Genomic DNA, 17,180 nt, shown 5'->3' on the forward strand with positions numbered 1-17,180 from the left:
GTATGTATCAAACATGACCTTGGAATGTCTGTGGCTGGATAAAGGGATAGTTCGATCTCTGTGTGTATTCAGTCATTCTCCACTGCCTGAATGGGCCTGGAGAGTCAGCATGTCTTCCGGTTCTAGAAGGGACTGTAAGAACAGAGTTTTGAAAAATGGTGGTAGCAAAGTGAGAGAAAGTATGTACTACTGATGCTCAGACTATACTTGTGTGGTTGTTGTTCGAAGGTTTACAGTGCTTGAAACTGAAATCTGGCATCTTTCACCAGTACTGTTTTTAAGTAGGTTTCAGAGTAACAGCCGTGTTAGTCTGTATTCGCAAAAAGAAAAGGAGTACTTGTGGCTCCTTAGAGACTAATGCTCAAATAAATTGGTTAGTCTCTAAGGTGCCACAAGTACTCCTTTTGTTTTTAAGTACACATTCCAAGTCTTAGTGTGACTGGTAGTTTTGTAATGTATTGATTTTAATAAAGGCTTGATTAAATTGTCTATCTTTAGCCAACACTCCTCTGTTTTGCTAAAATAGAGTTAAATACCAGCAGCCATACACAGTGGAATTTAGGGTACGTCTAAGCTGCACACCCTTTAGGGTGACCTGTAGGGTACATACATTAGCATGGGTGTAAATAGCAGTGTAAGTGGTGAGGTACTGCTTAGTTGAGTAAAGATACCCGTGAACCCTTGGAATATGTACTCTACACAGCTCAGAACATGACCCTCCCCCTCCCACTGTTTTTGACAGTGTAGTGTCTTGCTACCTCCCTACTGCCAGTCTTTCCCTGCTGCAGGGACCTGTGGGGAAAGGCTCTGGCAGGATGTGACAGCAGGAGCCTTTCCCCACTGATGCATGTGGCTATGCACCACAGTGTGAATGCAGCTCACTTTTTTCTGTGGCATTTAACTGTCCATACTCTGTATGCCACCATAAGTGGTGTGCAATATAGACATAGCCTTACGGTCTGATCCAGCTCCCACTGAAAGTTAGCGGGCATTGGATTGAACCTAAAGGGCACAATCCAGAAAGATGCTGAATGCATCTTCGATAGTGCTGGGTATCTTCAACTCCAGTTTATTTTAGAGGGTGATAAGGACACTCATTATCTAGTGGGATTAGGGCTAAAATGAAGTAAAAATACAGAATTGCTTAATGTATTTCAATTGACTTTTTAATTTCTTTAAGCTGAATGAGGAGTCACTATTGGTATTTAATTGCAGTATAGTTGGGTTCCACTGTGCTAATTCCCTTCCAATTAGTTTTGAAGGGCTGCATTCAAAAAGGATTACTTTTTACTTTCCCATTGCCTCTCTTCTGGCTGATTATGGAGAAGAGAGAATTTGCCACAATACTATTGTGGCAGAGGCGTAATGAGAAATCCCTGGCTTCTGATCTTGCTGCAGCTGCTCCAAGTGAGGAGTGAAGAGGAGCCAGGATGGTCTTGATAGAACTATCTGAGGCTGGAAGTGAAGATAGGGTCTTCCAGGGGCCCTTCACAGCTGCCAGTGTCCTCTGCAACTGGCGATGAAGAAAGGCTCTGTTACCACTTCTGAGGTGAAGCGAAGGGGGTTGGTAGGGACTTTTGCCAGGTAGGCCCTCTCCAATTATAGTGAAACTGTTGACAGCGAAGATATTTTTGTGAATGGGAAAAGCACTTCATTATCAGAGAGTTCCCTTGTACTGCAATTGAAAACATGTATTGAGAATGTATTGAAGCATTACTAAGGCCATTTTTTAACTTCCTGCAGGGTGCCATGCCTTGATTTGGGCAAGTTGGGGTCTTCAGATGAAGAGGTTAGTGTTATCTGAAAAGTTTGCAGAAGTTGGTCAAAACATTTCTTTTGACTATGAAATAAGTACAAATAATATTGTTCTCTTTGTATTTTAGGATGGAGATTCTTACGTACCATACAGTAAGAGGTTTCCTCGCATTGGCCCTCCAGATTCATCTTCAACTGTTAGTTGGGGTACACCATTACAGACTCCTTATGCACAGCATCATCAGATACAACAGGTCAGTTTGCCACTACTGATATCTTAAAAATTCTGTCTTTCATGAGAATTGAAGCAAATAAAGCATGTCTAATTTTATTACACAATTTAGTTCTTTCCATTTGTGTGACTAAATTAAAAGATAGGAGAGTATTATTGGTTGAAGTGCTTTCTAATAAGAGTTTCTTTTTTTTTTCTTGGAAGCTTTTCAGAAATTTCAAACTCCATTTCTTCATCACAGTAACCGTTTATTGTAGACTGTTGATTTATACTCTAATTCTTTTAATTTTGCCTACTAACAGTTTGTACACTAGTGGTCGCTATTGTTAGTAACAATCTGTGAAAGCATCTGAAAATTGTGAATTGAGGTAGCATATAACTTTGATTTCTACTTCTAAACAAATCTTAAGAAAATTGTTGTAAATCAGAAAATAATTAACCAAAATAAGAAATAGTTCTTAAACATAAGATATGAAAAATAACTTTTTGTTTACAAATAGAGGATATTTATTTTGTGGAAGAATCTGAGTTGATTTTGGCCACTCATAGACTGTCGTAGCGGAGTGCAATAACTTCATTATTAGTGTTTTTCTTCCTTTCAAAGAGAATTTCAGAGTAATATCTAGTTTGGTTGACAACATAATAGTATATATTTTTAAATAAATAGAACATCAGTATTTATTTATTCTCTTTCTGTGCTGAGTAAGAATGTAAAATTCTAAAAAAGACCAGCTAAACCTAGTTGTCATAGAGGGAAAATCAGTTATTCAGTTTTACCATACTGCTTTCTGGAAAATTACAGAGCTGTCCAAATTACTGAAATTAAGAATACGTTTGATAATGACTCTGCTGAATGTTTTTTTCAGTCAGTCATTGTTACTTGAGAGTGAGAAGAGGTGTCCTTTGAATTTTTCTGTTTTGTTTAACTTTGGAAAAATGTATTTGACAAATTTTCTTATGATTCATGCAGAATGGTTGGTGATAATTACTATTTAAAATAACATTTATTTTTCCTTTCTATTAAACAGCTGGCTAGAAAACATTGTCAGAAGAAAATGGAGGTAAAATAGCTGGAAAAATACATCCTGACAAAATAATATTATCAATTGAATAGCAGAGGATTGTGATGTGTGATCTGAAAATTAAACACGTTTTAATTTCTTTGGTATGATAAGGAAATGGCTTAGTTGAGAGACTTTTAATCTCCTATTATTTTATATAGTTAGCTTTTGCATTTTGAAACTGTATCAGCTGTGATAGTTTTTTGTCATTAGAAGAAGGAAAAGGTTCAGGGGTTGCAAAGGTTAATCGTCTGAGATTCATATGTGGTCAAGAAGCGGTTTCCCAAACTTCAAACCAGTTCAGGACTTGTACAAATCTACAGGATTATTTTCTGTGGTAAGGGTGAGAGGTATATGCCAAATGTTAGTAAATTGCATTATATTTCTGTAGTTAAAGAATGGAAGGCATCCTAACCTCCCTATGTGTGTATGTCCTGCTGGAAAATTTGAAAACATCCTTTGGTAGTTCTTTTAAAAAATTAATTTTCTTTAAACCCAAAAACAATTTAATACAAAAAGTGAGTCCATAACAGCAGTCATACCATGTGAGGGCCTGATCATGAGAATATCTATGCACCTATGCAGTCCTTAAGCAAATAATCCCTTGAAGTCAAATGGGACACTTGCATGAGTAGTGGTTTGGAGGACTGGGTCCTTAGAAAGTAGCACTGTGCTGCCAGTGTAGGTTGGAACATTGTTTGGAACAATGTAAAACCTTTTTATCACCTTTCAGCAATTGTTAATAATACAGCAACTCACACTGATTAACTTAGAGCATGGTCATTCTCTGTATGAAATGACCACCTATTAGGTCACTTTTTCCCCAATTAGGACACTGCAAACCACATTCTCTCTCCGTGTGTGTATGTGTGTGTGTATGTCTCTGTGTGTGTGTGTGTCTTTCTCGGCTTGTCTAGGCTACACGTTTTTTGCCTGCATAGTTATGTTAGCAGAGCCTCCTGGTGCAGATACAGCAGGCGCCAACAGAATAAGTTCCGCGAGCATAGCTAAATCACTTCCCTGTTCGACATTGGCTAAGCTGACAGAAGCACTCTTCCTTTGCAATAGTGGCATTTACAACAGGTTTTGCTGTCATAGCTATGTCAGTTAGAGGGTGTGATATTTCCCCTCCCTTCCCACCCCCCACTCCAAATCCTGTCCAACATAGCTATACCAACAAAACTTTGTAGTGTGGACTAAGCCTGTATAGGTGTGTGTCTTTGTCTCTCTCTGGTCCTCTCTGACTAACTTAAGACAATATGCATGTTATTAATGTGAGTTGCTATGTTCTTATTAGCTGAATATTGAGATATAAATATAATCTCTTTTGCTAGAAGGCATTTTTCAGATTGATAATCAGTGAACATAAATCTGTTTTACTACTGTAAAGTTGAAATGGCTTTGACTACCTCCCAGTTTCTTCTTTTCCTCTCTTTCATTTTCTTTTACCTTCCCTCTCCCTCTTTATCCCCTTCATTATTTCCCAGATACCACAGGGATGGATGTGATATAAGAACCTAAATAGAATATATCTCCTGCTCATTCTCCCTCTTTGTTTCTATTCCATCTGAATCTACCTTGAGGAGAAAAGATAGTCAAGTGCCACTGATATATTTTAACATATTTTTCTGTGTGGCCATGATTTCTGCATTGTTTGCTTCAGATGCCTGATTGTAGCAATACTTCCACATGAAATAAAAAAAAACCTCATGCTTCCTCTGTAGGAAACTTCATAGGTGAATCTTCCCTAAGAGACTAGGTGGTAAAATAATTTAAATGTAGATTTTTTTTTTCAATTTATTTCTTGGTCATTCCCACTCAGTTCTGCTGTTACTCCATGGCCTGGTCTACAATGAGATTGACCTAGCTACGTCACTGAGAGCTGTGAAAAATGTCGTGCTCTGAGTGCCATAGTTAGGTTGACCTAGTTCCCAATGTAGATGTGGCTAGGTCAGTGGGAGAAGTCTTTCATCAACCTAGCTATCGCATCCCAGAGTTATGGATTTAACTACAGTGACAGAAAAACCTGTTTTGTTGATCTAGGAAGCAGTGCTATAGTGACTGTAGGGTAGGCATGCTCCAAGTCCTGTTTGTAGAACACTTATAAAATCATCAAGCAAAACAAGAAGAGTTTCATGAGAGCAACCTAATGTTGTTATACAACAGTATTTATGTTCTTCTAAATGTTAAGTGTGGTGTCAAGGAACATCAGTCCTTTAACTGCACAAATGTACTGGAGGAGTATAATAATCCTGCTGTTGACATTGTGTATCACAGTAGGAGGCTGTTATTTCTGATTATTTTTTGCTTTTTAGCTTTCTTTGGAGCAAAAGACAATACCAGAAAATCTGCCATCCCCAACAGACAAATACAAACTAAAATACCAGCAGTATGAAGCAGAAATGAAAGAGGGATATAAACAGTATTCTCAGAGAACTACAGAAAAGAAAAAAACCAATGCCCAGTCTCAGGAATCTTCAAGAAAAACAGCACATAAAAAGGTAACCTATTTTAAACTTGTAGATGTATTTTGGAACTCATCCTCATTAGTATCTGAACATCTCTAATGTTGAATAGGCATTAAAATAGAGGAAACCTATTTGAACCCTTTCCTCTTATGAACACTAGAAGCATAAGTCTCCAGTGGGAGAGCAAGTATATGCTTTGGGAAGGCACTTCTCCTAGCCAGATGAGCAAGATTTGCATGGGCTACGGATAATATTTCTTATTTATTATTATTATTATTATATATTATTATTTATTATTTCTTTTTATTAGAAGGAAAATGCATAATTGGTGACTCCAAAAGAGGAGGGATGATTGTAAAAATGTTACATTAGAATGGTGAAGTGCTTTCAGTCCTTATTGAAATATGTATATAGAGCCATAACTTTGCATAGTTTACAAAGAACAGAAAAAAATATATTCCCACTGCCCTATAGAACTTACAGATAAATAGAAAATGAAAATTAGCAGAAAAAAGATGTTGTGGGGAAAAGGGTTAAAATAAATAAAGATAATGTGAACTATATAGATTGTAAGTCCTTTGGGGGCAGGGATAGCTTATTCCATGTGTGTATGGTGCCCAGTACAAGAGAATCCCAAACCCTGATTGGGACTTCTTGGTGCTACCACAATACAAATAATAAATAATAATTGTATTATATTACTAATGAGCAGAATTTATAAGATTATCTTTTAAAATAAGACTGGTGTAAAAGTTGAGGAGTAGACAGCAGAGGAGTGGAGATCAACAATGGAAAAACAAAATAAAAAAAGTTACCTTTCATTTTCTTTTGAAGAAGAGGGAGAGGGTGAGGATGCTCAGCACACCGGAAGAGTTAGCATTCCAGGTGTGAGGAGAAGCATGAAACAGACATGAAGGTGGGAGCAGGAGGTGAGCAAGAGGTGTGAGAAGGGGGATGGCCATTGAAGAGAGAAACTGGATGAAGCCTTGATCAAAGATGATGATGAGTTTGAATACTATGGAAAGAAAGAGGAAGCCAATGAATCACTAAAAAGCAGTGAAATGACAATGGTGAAGGATAATTTTAGCTGCTGAATATTAACAGAATGGAAAGGAAAAAGTTATGGAGGAGGGAGATTAGTGTCCCAGGCAGAGATGGCTACTGTGTATATTGCTTGATTGTCTTAAAAGGACACTGACCACTTGAAATTAAATTTGCAAATGTACTTAGCTGTGTTCGAAGTAAAACCTAAGAGAACCTATAACTGAAAGAATTGAGACAGGAAAAATATCCTTTTTTTTCTAATTGTGTTTATTTTGTTCATGTTGTAGCACCTTGTTAGTGACAGTGTTTTGTTGATGGTGAGTTTCATTTCCTCTCTCCTGCACAAGCATAACGCCACAATGTCCTGCATCTGGCTAAGAGTAACTCACTTGCAAGCTCTACTTCACCAGGCTCTGCAAGAGAGCATTTATGGGAGTAGCACAACTGAAAGGACACCAGATGGATGTTTTCGAAGAGGAGGGCAGAATAGAATAATTGGAGTCAAGTGTGTTTGGTGGAGTTGCTTTTGGGCCCACTCAAAAGATATTTCTAAACATCAGACGAGTAAAAATCCTTTTTTTTTTTTTTTAAAAAAAAAGTAAAATAAAAAATCAGGCTATAATATTTTTAATACCTTGATTTTATCCTCAAGTGTTTAATTACTTTTTTCTTCAGTCTTCACTAAAAAAGTTAATTGTATTTCAGATGTTCAACACAGTGAATATTAACAAGGGAGAAGGATCTCTTGTCAGAATAGCAAAAGAACAGGTTAAAGAAATACTAAAATAAGCTAGATATATTTAAGTTGGCAAAGTCTGATGAAATTCACTGTAGAATACTTGAGCTATCAAAGCAATTTCTGAACGATTAATAATTATGGAGAACAGCTGAGGTCCCAGAGGTCTGGTGATGGACAAACTTAGTACCTATCTTCAAAAAGGGGAAAAAGGAGGTTTTAGGGAATTACGAGCTGTCAACCTAGAAAGTTAATGGAACAAATGATTAAACAATCAATTTGTTGAAACCTGAGGGATAATAAGGTGAGAAGTAATAGCCAACATGGATTTGTCAAGAACAAATCGTGTCAAACCACTCTAATTTCCTTCTTTGACAGGGTTACTGGCTTAGTGGAGGGAGGAAGCAGTACATGTGGTATCTCTGGACTTTAGTAAGGTTTTTGACACTCTCCCACATAACGTTCTCATAAGTAAATTAGGGAAATATGGTCTAGATGAAATTACTATAAGGTGGTTGTATAGCTGATAACTAGTCTTTGAGTACAGTCTGTTAGTGATTCACTGTGAAACTGAGAGGGCTGCATTTGGTACTATTCACAATTTTAATTAACAACAGATAATGGAGAGTATGTTCATAAAATTTGTGGATGACATCAACCTGGGAGGGGTTGCAAGCACTTTGGAAGACAGGATTAGAATTCAGAATGATCTCAATATATTGGAGATTTGATCTGAAATCAATCAGATGAAATTCAAGAAAGACCAGTGCAAAGTACTACACTTAAGAAGGAAAAATCAAATGCACAAATGCAAAATGGATCATATTTGGTTCTGCGGTAGTGCTGTAGACACCAATCTTGTAGTTGCAGTTGATCACAAATTGAATATGAGCCAATGAGATGCAGTTGCAAAAAAAGGCTAATATTCTGCAGTGTATTAATAGGATTATTGTATGTAAGATATGGGAAGTAATTGTTCAGCTCTACCAGTCTCTGGTGAGGCCTCAGGTGGAGTACTGTTTCCAGTCCTGGGTGCCACACATTAAGAAAGATGTGGACAAATTGGAGAGGGGGTAGTGCAAAGCAACAAACATGATACAAGGTTTAGAAAACCTGACCGATAGGGAAAGGTTAAAAACAGGGCATATTTAGTCTTGAGAAAAGAATACTGAAGAGGTAACTTATTTTAGGGTTGTTATCGGATAAGAGTTCTTATACAGGACAGTGATCATTTGTTCTCCATGTCCAATGAAGGTAGGACAAGCAGTAATTGTCTTATTCTGCAGCAAGTGAGATTTAGGTTGGATATTAAGAAGATTTTTCTCACTAAAAGGAAAGGTAAACTCTGGAATAGTCTTCCAAGGGAGATTGTGAAATCCCATCTTTGGAGGTTTTTAAGAACAAGATGGACAAACACCTCTCAGGAATGGTAGGTATACTTGATCCTGCCTCAGCACAGTGGGATGGACTGTATGACCTCTCTGAATCCCTTCCAGCCCTACATTTCTATGATTCAGTGAAATACCATATGTAAAATAGCTGGTGAGTCAGTATTACTCAGAAAAGGATTTAAGGGTTATAGTGGATCATAAACTGAATATGAGTCAGTGTAATACTATGGCAAAAACGGCAAATGTTGTGGGATATATTAACAAGAGGGTCTTATATAAGATATGGAAGGTAATTGTTCCTCTCTACTCTGCACTGGTAAAGCCTCAGCTGGAGTACTGTGTGCAGTTTTGGGCACCACATGTCAAGAAAAATGTGAACAAACTGGAGAGAGTCCAGAAGAGAGCAACAAAACTGATGAGAGGTTTGGAAAACATAATATATGAGGAAAGGTTGAAAGAATTGGATGTTTTTAGTCCAAAGAAAAGAAGGCTGAGGAGGAGCATAACAACAGTTGTCAAATATGTAAAGAGGACAGTGATTGATTGATCTCCACGTCCAACAAGGGTGGGACAAGAAGTAATTGGCTTAGTTTGTAGCAAGTGAGATTAAGGTTAGATATTAGAAAAAACCTTTCTAACTGTAAGGATAATTGAGCACTAGATTTGGTTGTGGAATCCGCATTGTTGGAGGTTTTAAGAACAAGTTAGTCAACACCTGTCAGGGATGGTGTAAGCATACTTGGTCCTGTCTCAGTGTAGGGGGATGGACTAGATGACCTCTTGAGGTCCCTCCCAACCTTACATTTCTATTATTTTATGTATAGAATTTATAAAATACACAATTAGATTTTTTTTAATGAGTCCCTGAGAACATAAATAATTGTTTTATGAAAACATGATCTTTGCATTCGGCATAATTAATTAAAAAAAACAACTCTGCTTCCAGTGAATTTTTCTGAAAAGTGTCTGTATTTCTTCCCGTTCATTTATAAATATATTACATTTACCCTGTCCATCCATCTCCTCTTAAGAGGATTGTTAACTTCTGTAAAACTGCAGGAGATCTCTGTTACAAGAGAAGTCTAAACCAGCAGTTCTCAAACTGTGGGTCAGCACCCCAGAGTGGGTCATGACATCATTTTAATGGGGTTGCCAGGGCTGGCATTAGACTGGCTGGGGCTGAAGCCAAAGCCTGAGCCCCACCGCATGGAGTCAAAGCCTGAGCCACCACTGCCCAGGGCTGAAGCCAAAGCCTGAGGGCTTCAGCACTGGGGGTGAGGCTCAGGTTACAGGCCTCCCACTTGGGGCTTAAGCCCTTGGGCTTTGGCTTTGGTCACCCTGCCCGGGTAGTGGGACTTGGGCTTTGGCAGAGCTTGGGTGGGCTCAGGCTTTGGTCCCCCCTCCTGGGGTCATGTAGTAATTTTTGCTGTTAGAAGGAGATTGTGGTGCAATGAAGTTTGAGAACCCCTGGTCTAAACCGAAGAAAAATATTTTTGTTTGCTGCAACTGATTGTCCATGATGTTGTAAGTAGAATTCAGTGTATTTCTTTGTAGGATCCACAGCTTGAAGACAGGACTGATCATGATCTTACAGCTCTTGATGAGAAAGCCCTCTTGCAGCAATGCTATACAAGCAAGCCTTACACAATGCAGCACAGTATAAGGAAGTTAGAAGCTGTAAGTTTCCTGGATGGTATTAAATTGTTACATAAATATCCCTGTATATCAAGTCTTGTAGGTATAAATTTTGATATGCTGTAGAAATATAGAATGGGGTTTTCAAAAGCAGTCAGTGCACAACTTCTTCAATTGAAGTAAAAAGACATGTAACCATTGTTTTCAATGGGAACAGAGTTAGGCTAAGTGCTGAGCACTTCTGAAAATCTCACTGATAGCAGTTTGTATATATGTGTATTTTTACATAACATTTATATTGATTAAATCATACATGGTCTAGCATTGACAAGGAAATTAACTGCGTGACCTAATAGAGTTCTCCTATTTCTTCTGTGATGTTTTGTCAGAACTGTGCAGAAAAAGCACAAGAACTCTGAACACTGAGTTTACGATTATTTTATAATGAAATTGAACTTTGGTGAGATCTCGTTTTGTGTGCTTTACTACTGAACATGAATGGTGTTTTTTTTCCTATTTGTTTTTTTGTGGACACAACTGTCTATTGAAATGGGTTAGCATAGTGACATTCTCACAAAATATGTTAAGCCATTCAAATTTTTGTGAGACTGTAAATGCAAGTAGAATAAATGGAAAGTACTATTTGCCCATCTGTTTGAATTGAAGTTTGCATCATAAACACTTAAATTATTGTAATTCCCATTGAAGTGAATGTAGATGGGGCACTACTGATAGCAGTAGTTCCTTGCATGACAGGAAAACTCTCATATCTGTTACTATCATCAGATACTTTATCTGTTTGCTTCTTTAATTAAAAAAAACAAAACAACCACCCTTAATATTAAGGGCTCAGTGCTGCAGGGATGAGGATTGTGCTAGGGCAGTTCAGAGCCACCATTTAAAATTGCTGAATGTCACCTTTTGTTAGTCACAGTCAGCTAAGGTGCAGAAAATGGAGAGGAGTGGGTGCTACTGGCTGATTGGGCTGTCAAGAACACTGTAACCAACATACTTTGAGTCATTAAGTAGCTGTTTGAAAGATGTCAAGGGAACCGTAAGAAGCATTTCTGTCAGTCTTCGGCACTCATACATATGCCCTCTCTCTTTCTAAGTGTCTCTTAAGCACAACTTCTGGTTGACTGTAGGAGTAATTGTTAGCAACTACATGTGCCATTTACATTCACTGGATTGCATTTAAGTACGTATGCATTGGCCATGCTCAGTACCCACCCATTCCCTTACCAAGACTGTAATTTCTCCACAGTATGAAAGGCTCTGCACAGTTGCTGAGCAAATGCTGAATGTTAAGAGGTAGTGCTTTGGCTCTCAGCACTACTTTCAGCAATGCTCAGCAGCCTCTAGGACTTGTCTTTTTGCTGGACTACACCAATAAAACAAAACAAAAAGGCTTGATTTATGGATCATCTGATGTATTGAACTCACTGTGTTGTGATTAAGGACAGTAGCACATAGAATATTCTATCAGAAGGTCTTGAAATAGTTGTTGAACTTGGATATCTCATATACAAAAGTACATGGGCACAACGAGTGAAAGCAGCCAAGGCATCCTTAACTTAGAATTTCAATTTTGAGTTGATTTATGTCATATCCTTAGTGCTTTGAGAGAGATTTAATGTTTATATATATAATATATATATATATAATTTGAGTTCTCATCCATACGTTTTTTCTTTTCTGAAAATATCAGCCCTATTGTCAGTTGTGCATAGTTACTTTTAAAAAGCCTTAAAGATGGTCTTAAATATCATATATGTTAACATTTCCTTTGAGTGTAACTGTTATTAATACATTTAATGTGTAGTTTTTCTGTAACTTCCTTCTGTTCATTGTTTTGCAGTATCAAAAATAGTTTAGAAGTAAGCCGTTATATTTTGTATTTATATTGAAGAGTATTTTGAGGAGATAGCAACCATGATGCAGACTTCTTTGATTGAAGGTTTGCATCCACAGCTGGTCAGTTCAGTCTGTAGTCTAGGAGTACTCTTGGATTCCTCGCTGATGCTGAGCTCTCACATCACAATGGCTGTGAGATTCTGTCCCATCCTGGCAGGTGAAGACCTGGCCTCAGTTATTCATGCATCCATTACCTTTTGGCTCGACCTACAGCAATGCAATATGCCTGGGCATGAAACTGTCAGCACTTAGGAAATGCCAACAAATACAAAACATTGTAGCATGTCTCCTCAGCAACACAGGCTACTTTGAGCACATTGCACCTGCCCTATGCTCTCTACACTGACTTCCCATAGAATTTTGAATCAAGGTCAATGTCTTGGTCCTTATCTTCAAAGCTCTCCATGGCCGGGGCCCAGGATACCTAAAAGACTGCTTAAAGCTCCTGGATTAAAACAACTTTGCTCCTCTGACACAATAGAACCCTCAACAGTAAGAGTAAAGCTCATCTGTGTGGGAGACAGGACCTTCTCTGGGGGTTGTCACGGACTCTGGAAATAACTCCCCCAGTAACTAAGGACTATCACAAACCTCACCAGCTTCCACTCCAAGTGCAATGTGCATTTCTTTGACCTTGCCTTCTCTAACATAAAGACACATAGCAACAGGTATGTCTAAGAAAACAATAACATCCTACAAAACCAGGGCACACCATTCCCCACGCTTCTTCCTCTGGGAAGTGAATGAGAGAGCAAACAATACATAACAGATGTATGGTCACCTGGCTTAACACACTGCTGGAAGGCACTTGGATACTATGGTGACGAGTGCAATATGAAGGCTTGTATATATTTACTATGCAGAATATCTAAATGATCTATAAGAATGAGTGAAATGAGAATTCTCCTGTTTAAGGAAGACTGTGGTGACATCCTGGAGCAAATCACACAAACTGTACCAAATATTGTTAGAATTTTGCAGAAGAAGCTGTATTCCTTTTAAATAAAAAGGCTATTTTGTTCACAGTAGAGTTTCTTCTTTTTGTCCTATGACCTCTATTGAAATCAAATACTTGTCTCAATAGCTTTGTAACAGCCCTACCATGAATTTCTCTAACAGCTGAATGAAGGATGCACTTTAAAAAAAAAAAAGTCTTCTGGCATTGAATTGAAATTCAGATGTTGAAGTTTCACTCTCTAAAATGGGATTCTCCCTTCTCAACATGCACTGCTTGAGTCTTAGTGTGGAAATCTATGGGCATTTAGGAAATGCTCCATAGTCTACAGCTTACAGTTATCACTTTGTCCTCTAGTATATAATTACTTTTTAACCTATCCCTTGGATCAAGTAATGGGAAAAGATGTATATGTTCAATAACTTAATATAATGCACTGATGATTGTGACACCTGACTGCATCACAGATAAAAACCAAACATTAGTAATTCAGAAAGGAAAAAAGCCTGCTCAGAATAAACAGTTTGTGATGAATTTGAGTTAGCTATTCTGGCAAGTGGTAATTCATACTTACTGGATAGTGTTGGCATCCTTTCGTCTGCGAGAGATAGTGGGAATTGCAGTCTATGATGCAGATGGTTTGCAATGTCTCAGGTGACTGAATAATCCAGTCTGAGATTTGCACGATCTTTGCCAGTGATTGGAAATGTATGTATCTTGGTTGGGAGCTGCTTGCTTCCTACGGGCTCTTTTATCTTCCAGCTGTAGGAGCCAGCTTCTGTCATAGACTTTGATACTCTGGTGGAGATGATGGAGCCTCTTGTTATGATCACTTGCCAAGATTTCCCATTGGTCAGGATCAATTCCAAATTCCTTCATATCTCACTTGCATGTGTCTTTATAGTGAAGCTTGGGACATCCTGCTGTTCTTGTTTCCTCTGATAGCTCCCCGTATAGCATGTCCTTGGGTATCTGTCCATCTTCCAACCTACTCAGATGGACCAGCCAGCGCGGTCGTCTCTGCTTGAGCAGGGCTGTCACAATTGTTAAATTTGCCCTTTGAATAACCTCTGCGTTGGTGACTGTATCTTGCAATTTGGTGTTGAGTATGCGGTGTAAACAATGTAGGTGGAAACTGTTTAATCTTTTCTCCTGATAAGCATATGTTGTCCATGTTTCCCCACCATACATGAGAGTGCTGAGGACACAAGCTTGGTACACTAGCATTTTGGTCTTGATGGTAAGCTTTGAGTTATTCCATGCTCTTTTAGTTAATCTGCTAAATGTGGTGGTAGCCTTTCCAATGCAAACATTTTAGTTCTTCATCCAGTGAGAAGTTGGTGGTAACTGTAAAACCTACATAGCTGATCTTTTGGATTACTTCTAGATGGTTTGCATTTAAGGTAATTGAAGGATCTTGTGGAACCCTCTGTCCTAACACAACTGTTATCTTGATGGTGAGAGCAAATGCCTGACAAGCACTTGAAAGGCGGTTCATGATTTCTTGTAGTAGATTTCCATTATGGGCTGTGAGAGCAGCATCATCAGCCAATAGAAGTTCCTTGTTTAGCACCTTTTAATTTTGGTCTTTGGCTTAAGTCGGGAGAGGTTGAAGAGTTTCCAATCTGATGTTGTGTGGAGATACACTTCATCTTTCATGTCCTTAAACACACAATTCAAGAAGATTCGAAAGAGTGTAGGGGCAAGAACACATCCTTGCTTCACTCTGCTTTTCATCTCAAAGCTGTCCGAAGTGGACTCGCCAAACTGGACAGTTGTTGTGGAATGAATGTATAAGATTTAACAGGGTTGATGGGCATCCTATCTTTCCTAGTATTGCAAATAGACTGGCTCTGCTGACTGTGTCAAATGCTTTGATTAGGCCCACAAAGGTGATGTACAATGCTTTCTCTATGCAGAGAGCAAAACTGACTTATTGGGAGACTTGTGCATTATACCCTTTACAACTTAACCCTATAACAACTTTGGTAAAGTTAGTGATTATCCTTTAAAGTTTATCTGGTGTTTGATTGGCAACCAGTTTTTCATCCTCTTCAACTATAGTAGGACTTGGTCTGTATAGAATTTGGCTTGCACATGTAAAAATGCCTACCCAGGAAAGCTTCTCTCAGGCACAGATTGTCTCTGTATTTAGCACATTAGTGAAATAGAGTTGCACTAAGATAGAGGTAGATAACTAATCACAGGTATACAGATTGGGTTGGGAGCTTACATTAAAAAAAAAAAAACGCTGTACAATATCTTCCCAAGAAAACAAACTATGTAAATGTAATGGAAATAAGGGAAAACCTAAATTCAGTAGAGAAGTTCAGAAATCTGATATATTTTAAATGATAGGGTTTTGCCAGAGAGTAAAACCCACTACTAGCAAGGAAGAATAGTTGGGATAATCTGTCCAATGAATAGGGTGAATCCTGTAAGACTCTTCCAGTTGTCATATATCCCAGGAGGAGAATATTCCAGCACATAGCTGACCTGCTTTCAAATACATAATTGAGTGGACAATCATAGAAGAATCTTTCACAACACAAAATCAAATTGGTAGAGGTAAATCTTCATTTGCTTGAAATCATAATTTGTATCTGCACTGATTCCTGTGATACATTGGATAGGGAGGGAAGTTTCTCTTATGCTTTGTCCCACTTTAAATAATACACTGAAAGTAATGTGGGAGCAAATATAAAGAAATCTGGCCCTCCGCATAAATGTTAGAGTTCTCCTTTATGTGTAGACAATAAAATTACACAGAGCTAGTGCATATGTAAACAGTTTAACTGTATCAGAATGCATTATGTGGCTCTAATTTAACTGAACTTCATTCACCGTATAATTTTCTTGATTTTAAAAAAAAGATAAGGTAAGAGAGTGAAATGACACATTTGAAAATTCCATATTGCTTAACCGCACCCTCTGGAAATCATCTTATTTTCTGAAGTGTTTATTGTATCTCATAGGCTCTTAACGGGTTTTTCATTTCAGGAGGATGTAGCTGCAGAGAGGAGAAAGCAAACTGTAGTAGAGCAAGTGATGGTGGATCAGTTATCTAGGTAAGAGAATATACAAAGTATAATTACAAGTTAACACTGTAGAAGAATCAACTATCTGAAAGTGTGCCCTACCTTGTGAAGGAAGTATTGTTTTGTTAAAATTTGTGAACATTCTTTAAATTTAATTTTTTTGTAATACTTATGGGACGAAAATGATCAGCCTTCTAATTTTAAATGCTATAAGTATGATGTAAGTATCTCTCAGAATTAAAATTTATTAACACTTGCACCCTAATTTTAAGTAAAAACAACAAGGAGTCCTTGTGGCACCTCCGAGACTAACAGATTTATTTGGGCATAAGCTTTTGTGGGCTAGAACCCATTTCATTGGATGCATGGAGTGAAATACAGGAGCAGGTATAAATACATGAAAGGTTGGAGGGTTGCTTTACCAAGTGTGAGGTCAGTCTAATGAGTTAAATCAATTACCAGCAGGAGACCAAGGGAGGAAAAATAACGTTTGAAGTGGTAAGAGTGTGGCCCATTACAGATAGTTGACAAGAAGTTGTGACAGGTTTCAGAGTAGCAGCCGTGTTAGTCTGCTATCCACAAAAAGAACAGGAGTACTTGTGGCACTTTAGAGACTAACAAATTTATTAGACCATAAGCTTTCGTGGGCTACAGCCCATTTCATCAGATGCATGTGAAGGTGTGAGTAACAGTAGGGAGAAATTACAATTGGGGAAATTAAGTTTAGGTTTTGTAATGACCCAACCACTCCCAGTCTCTGTTCAGGCCTAATCTGATGGTATCCAGTTTGCAAATTTATTCCAGTTCTGCAGCTTCATGTTGGAGTCAGTTTGTTTTTGAAGTGTTTTTGTTGAAGAATTGCCACTTTTAGGTCTGTTATTGAGTGACCAGAGAGATTGAAGTGTTCTCCTACTAGTTTTTGAATATTATGATTCCTGTCAGATTTGTGTC

General features: G+C 38.0%; 1 protein-coding gene across 5 annotated transcripts in view; it reads left to right on the forward strand.

Annotated features, from left to right (window-relative positions):
• CAPS2 (calcyphosine 2) overlaps positions 1-17,180 on the forward strand; it is a 55,572-nt gene that overhangs the window by 4,740 nt on the left and 33,652 nt on the right. For 2 of the 5 annotated variants that reach the window (XM_084630077.1, XM_084630079.1), the window contains 6 exons: positions 1,744-1,789; positions 1,884-2,009; positions 3,016-3,048; positions 5,364-5,549; positions 10,242-10,364; positions 16,192-16,259. In XM_084630077.1, coding sequence (XP_084486203.1) covers positions 1,744-1,789; positions 1,884-2,009; positions 3,016-3,048; positions 5,364-5,549; positions 10,242-10,364; positions 16,192-16,259 — 582 coding nt within the window. Of the gene's footprint in view, positions 1-1,414; positions 1,550-1,743; positions 1,790-1,883; positions 2,010-3,015; positions 3,049-5,363; positions 5,550-7,322; positions 8,726-10,241; positions 10,365-16,191; positions 16,260-17,180 lie in introns of those variants that run through there. The other 3 variants (XM_084630080.1, XM_084630078.1, XM_084630081.1) reach the window with 3 other exon arrangements.

The sequence above is a fragment of the Lepidochelys olivacea genome, assembly GCF_965140295.1.
Source record: "Lepidochelys olivacea isolate rLepOli2 genome assembly, chromosome: 1".
NCBI lineage: Eukaryota > Metazoa > Chordata > Testudines > Cheloniidae > Lepidochelys > Lepidochelys olivacea.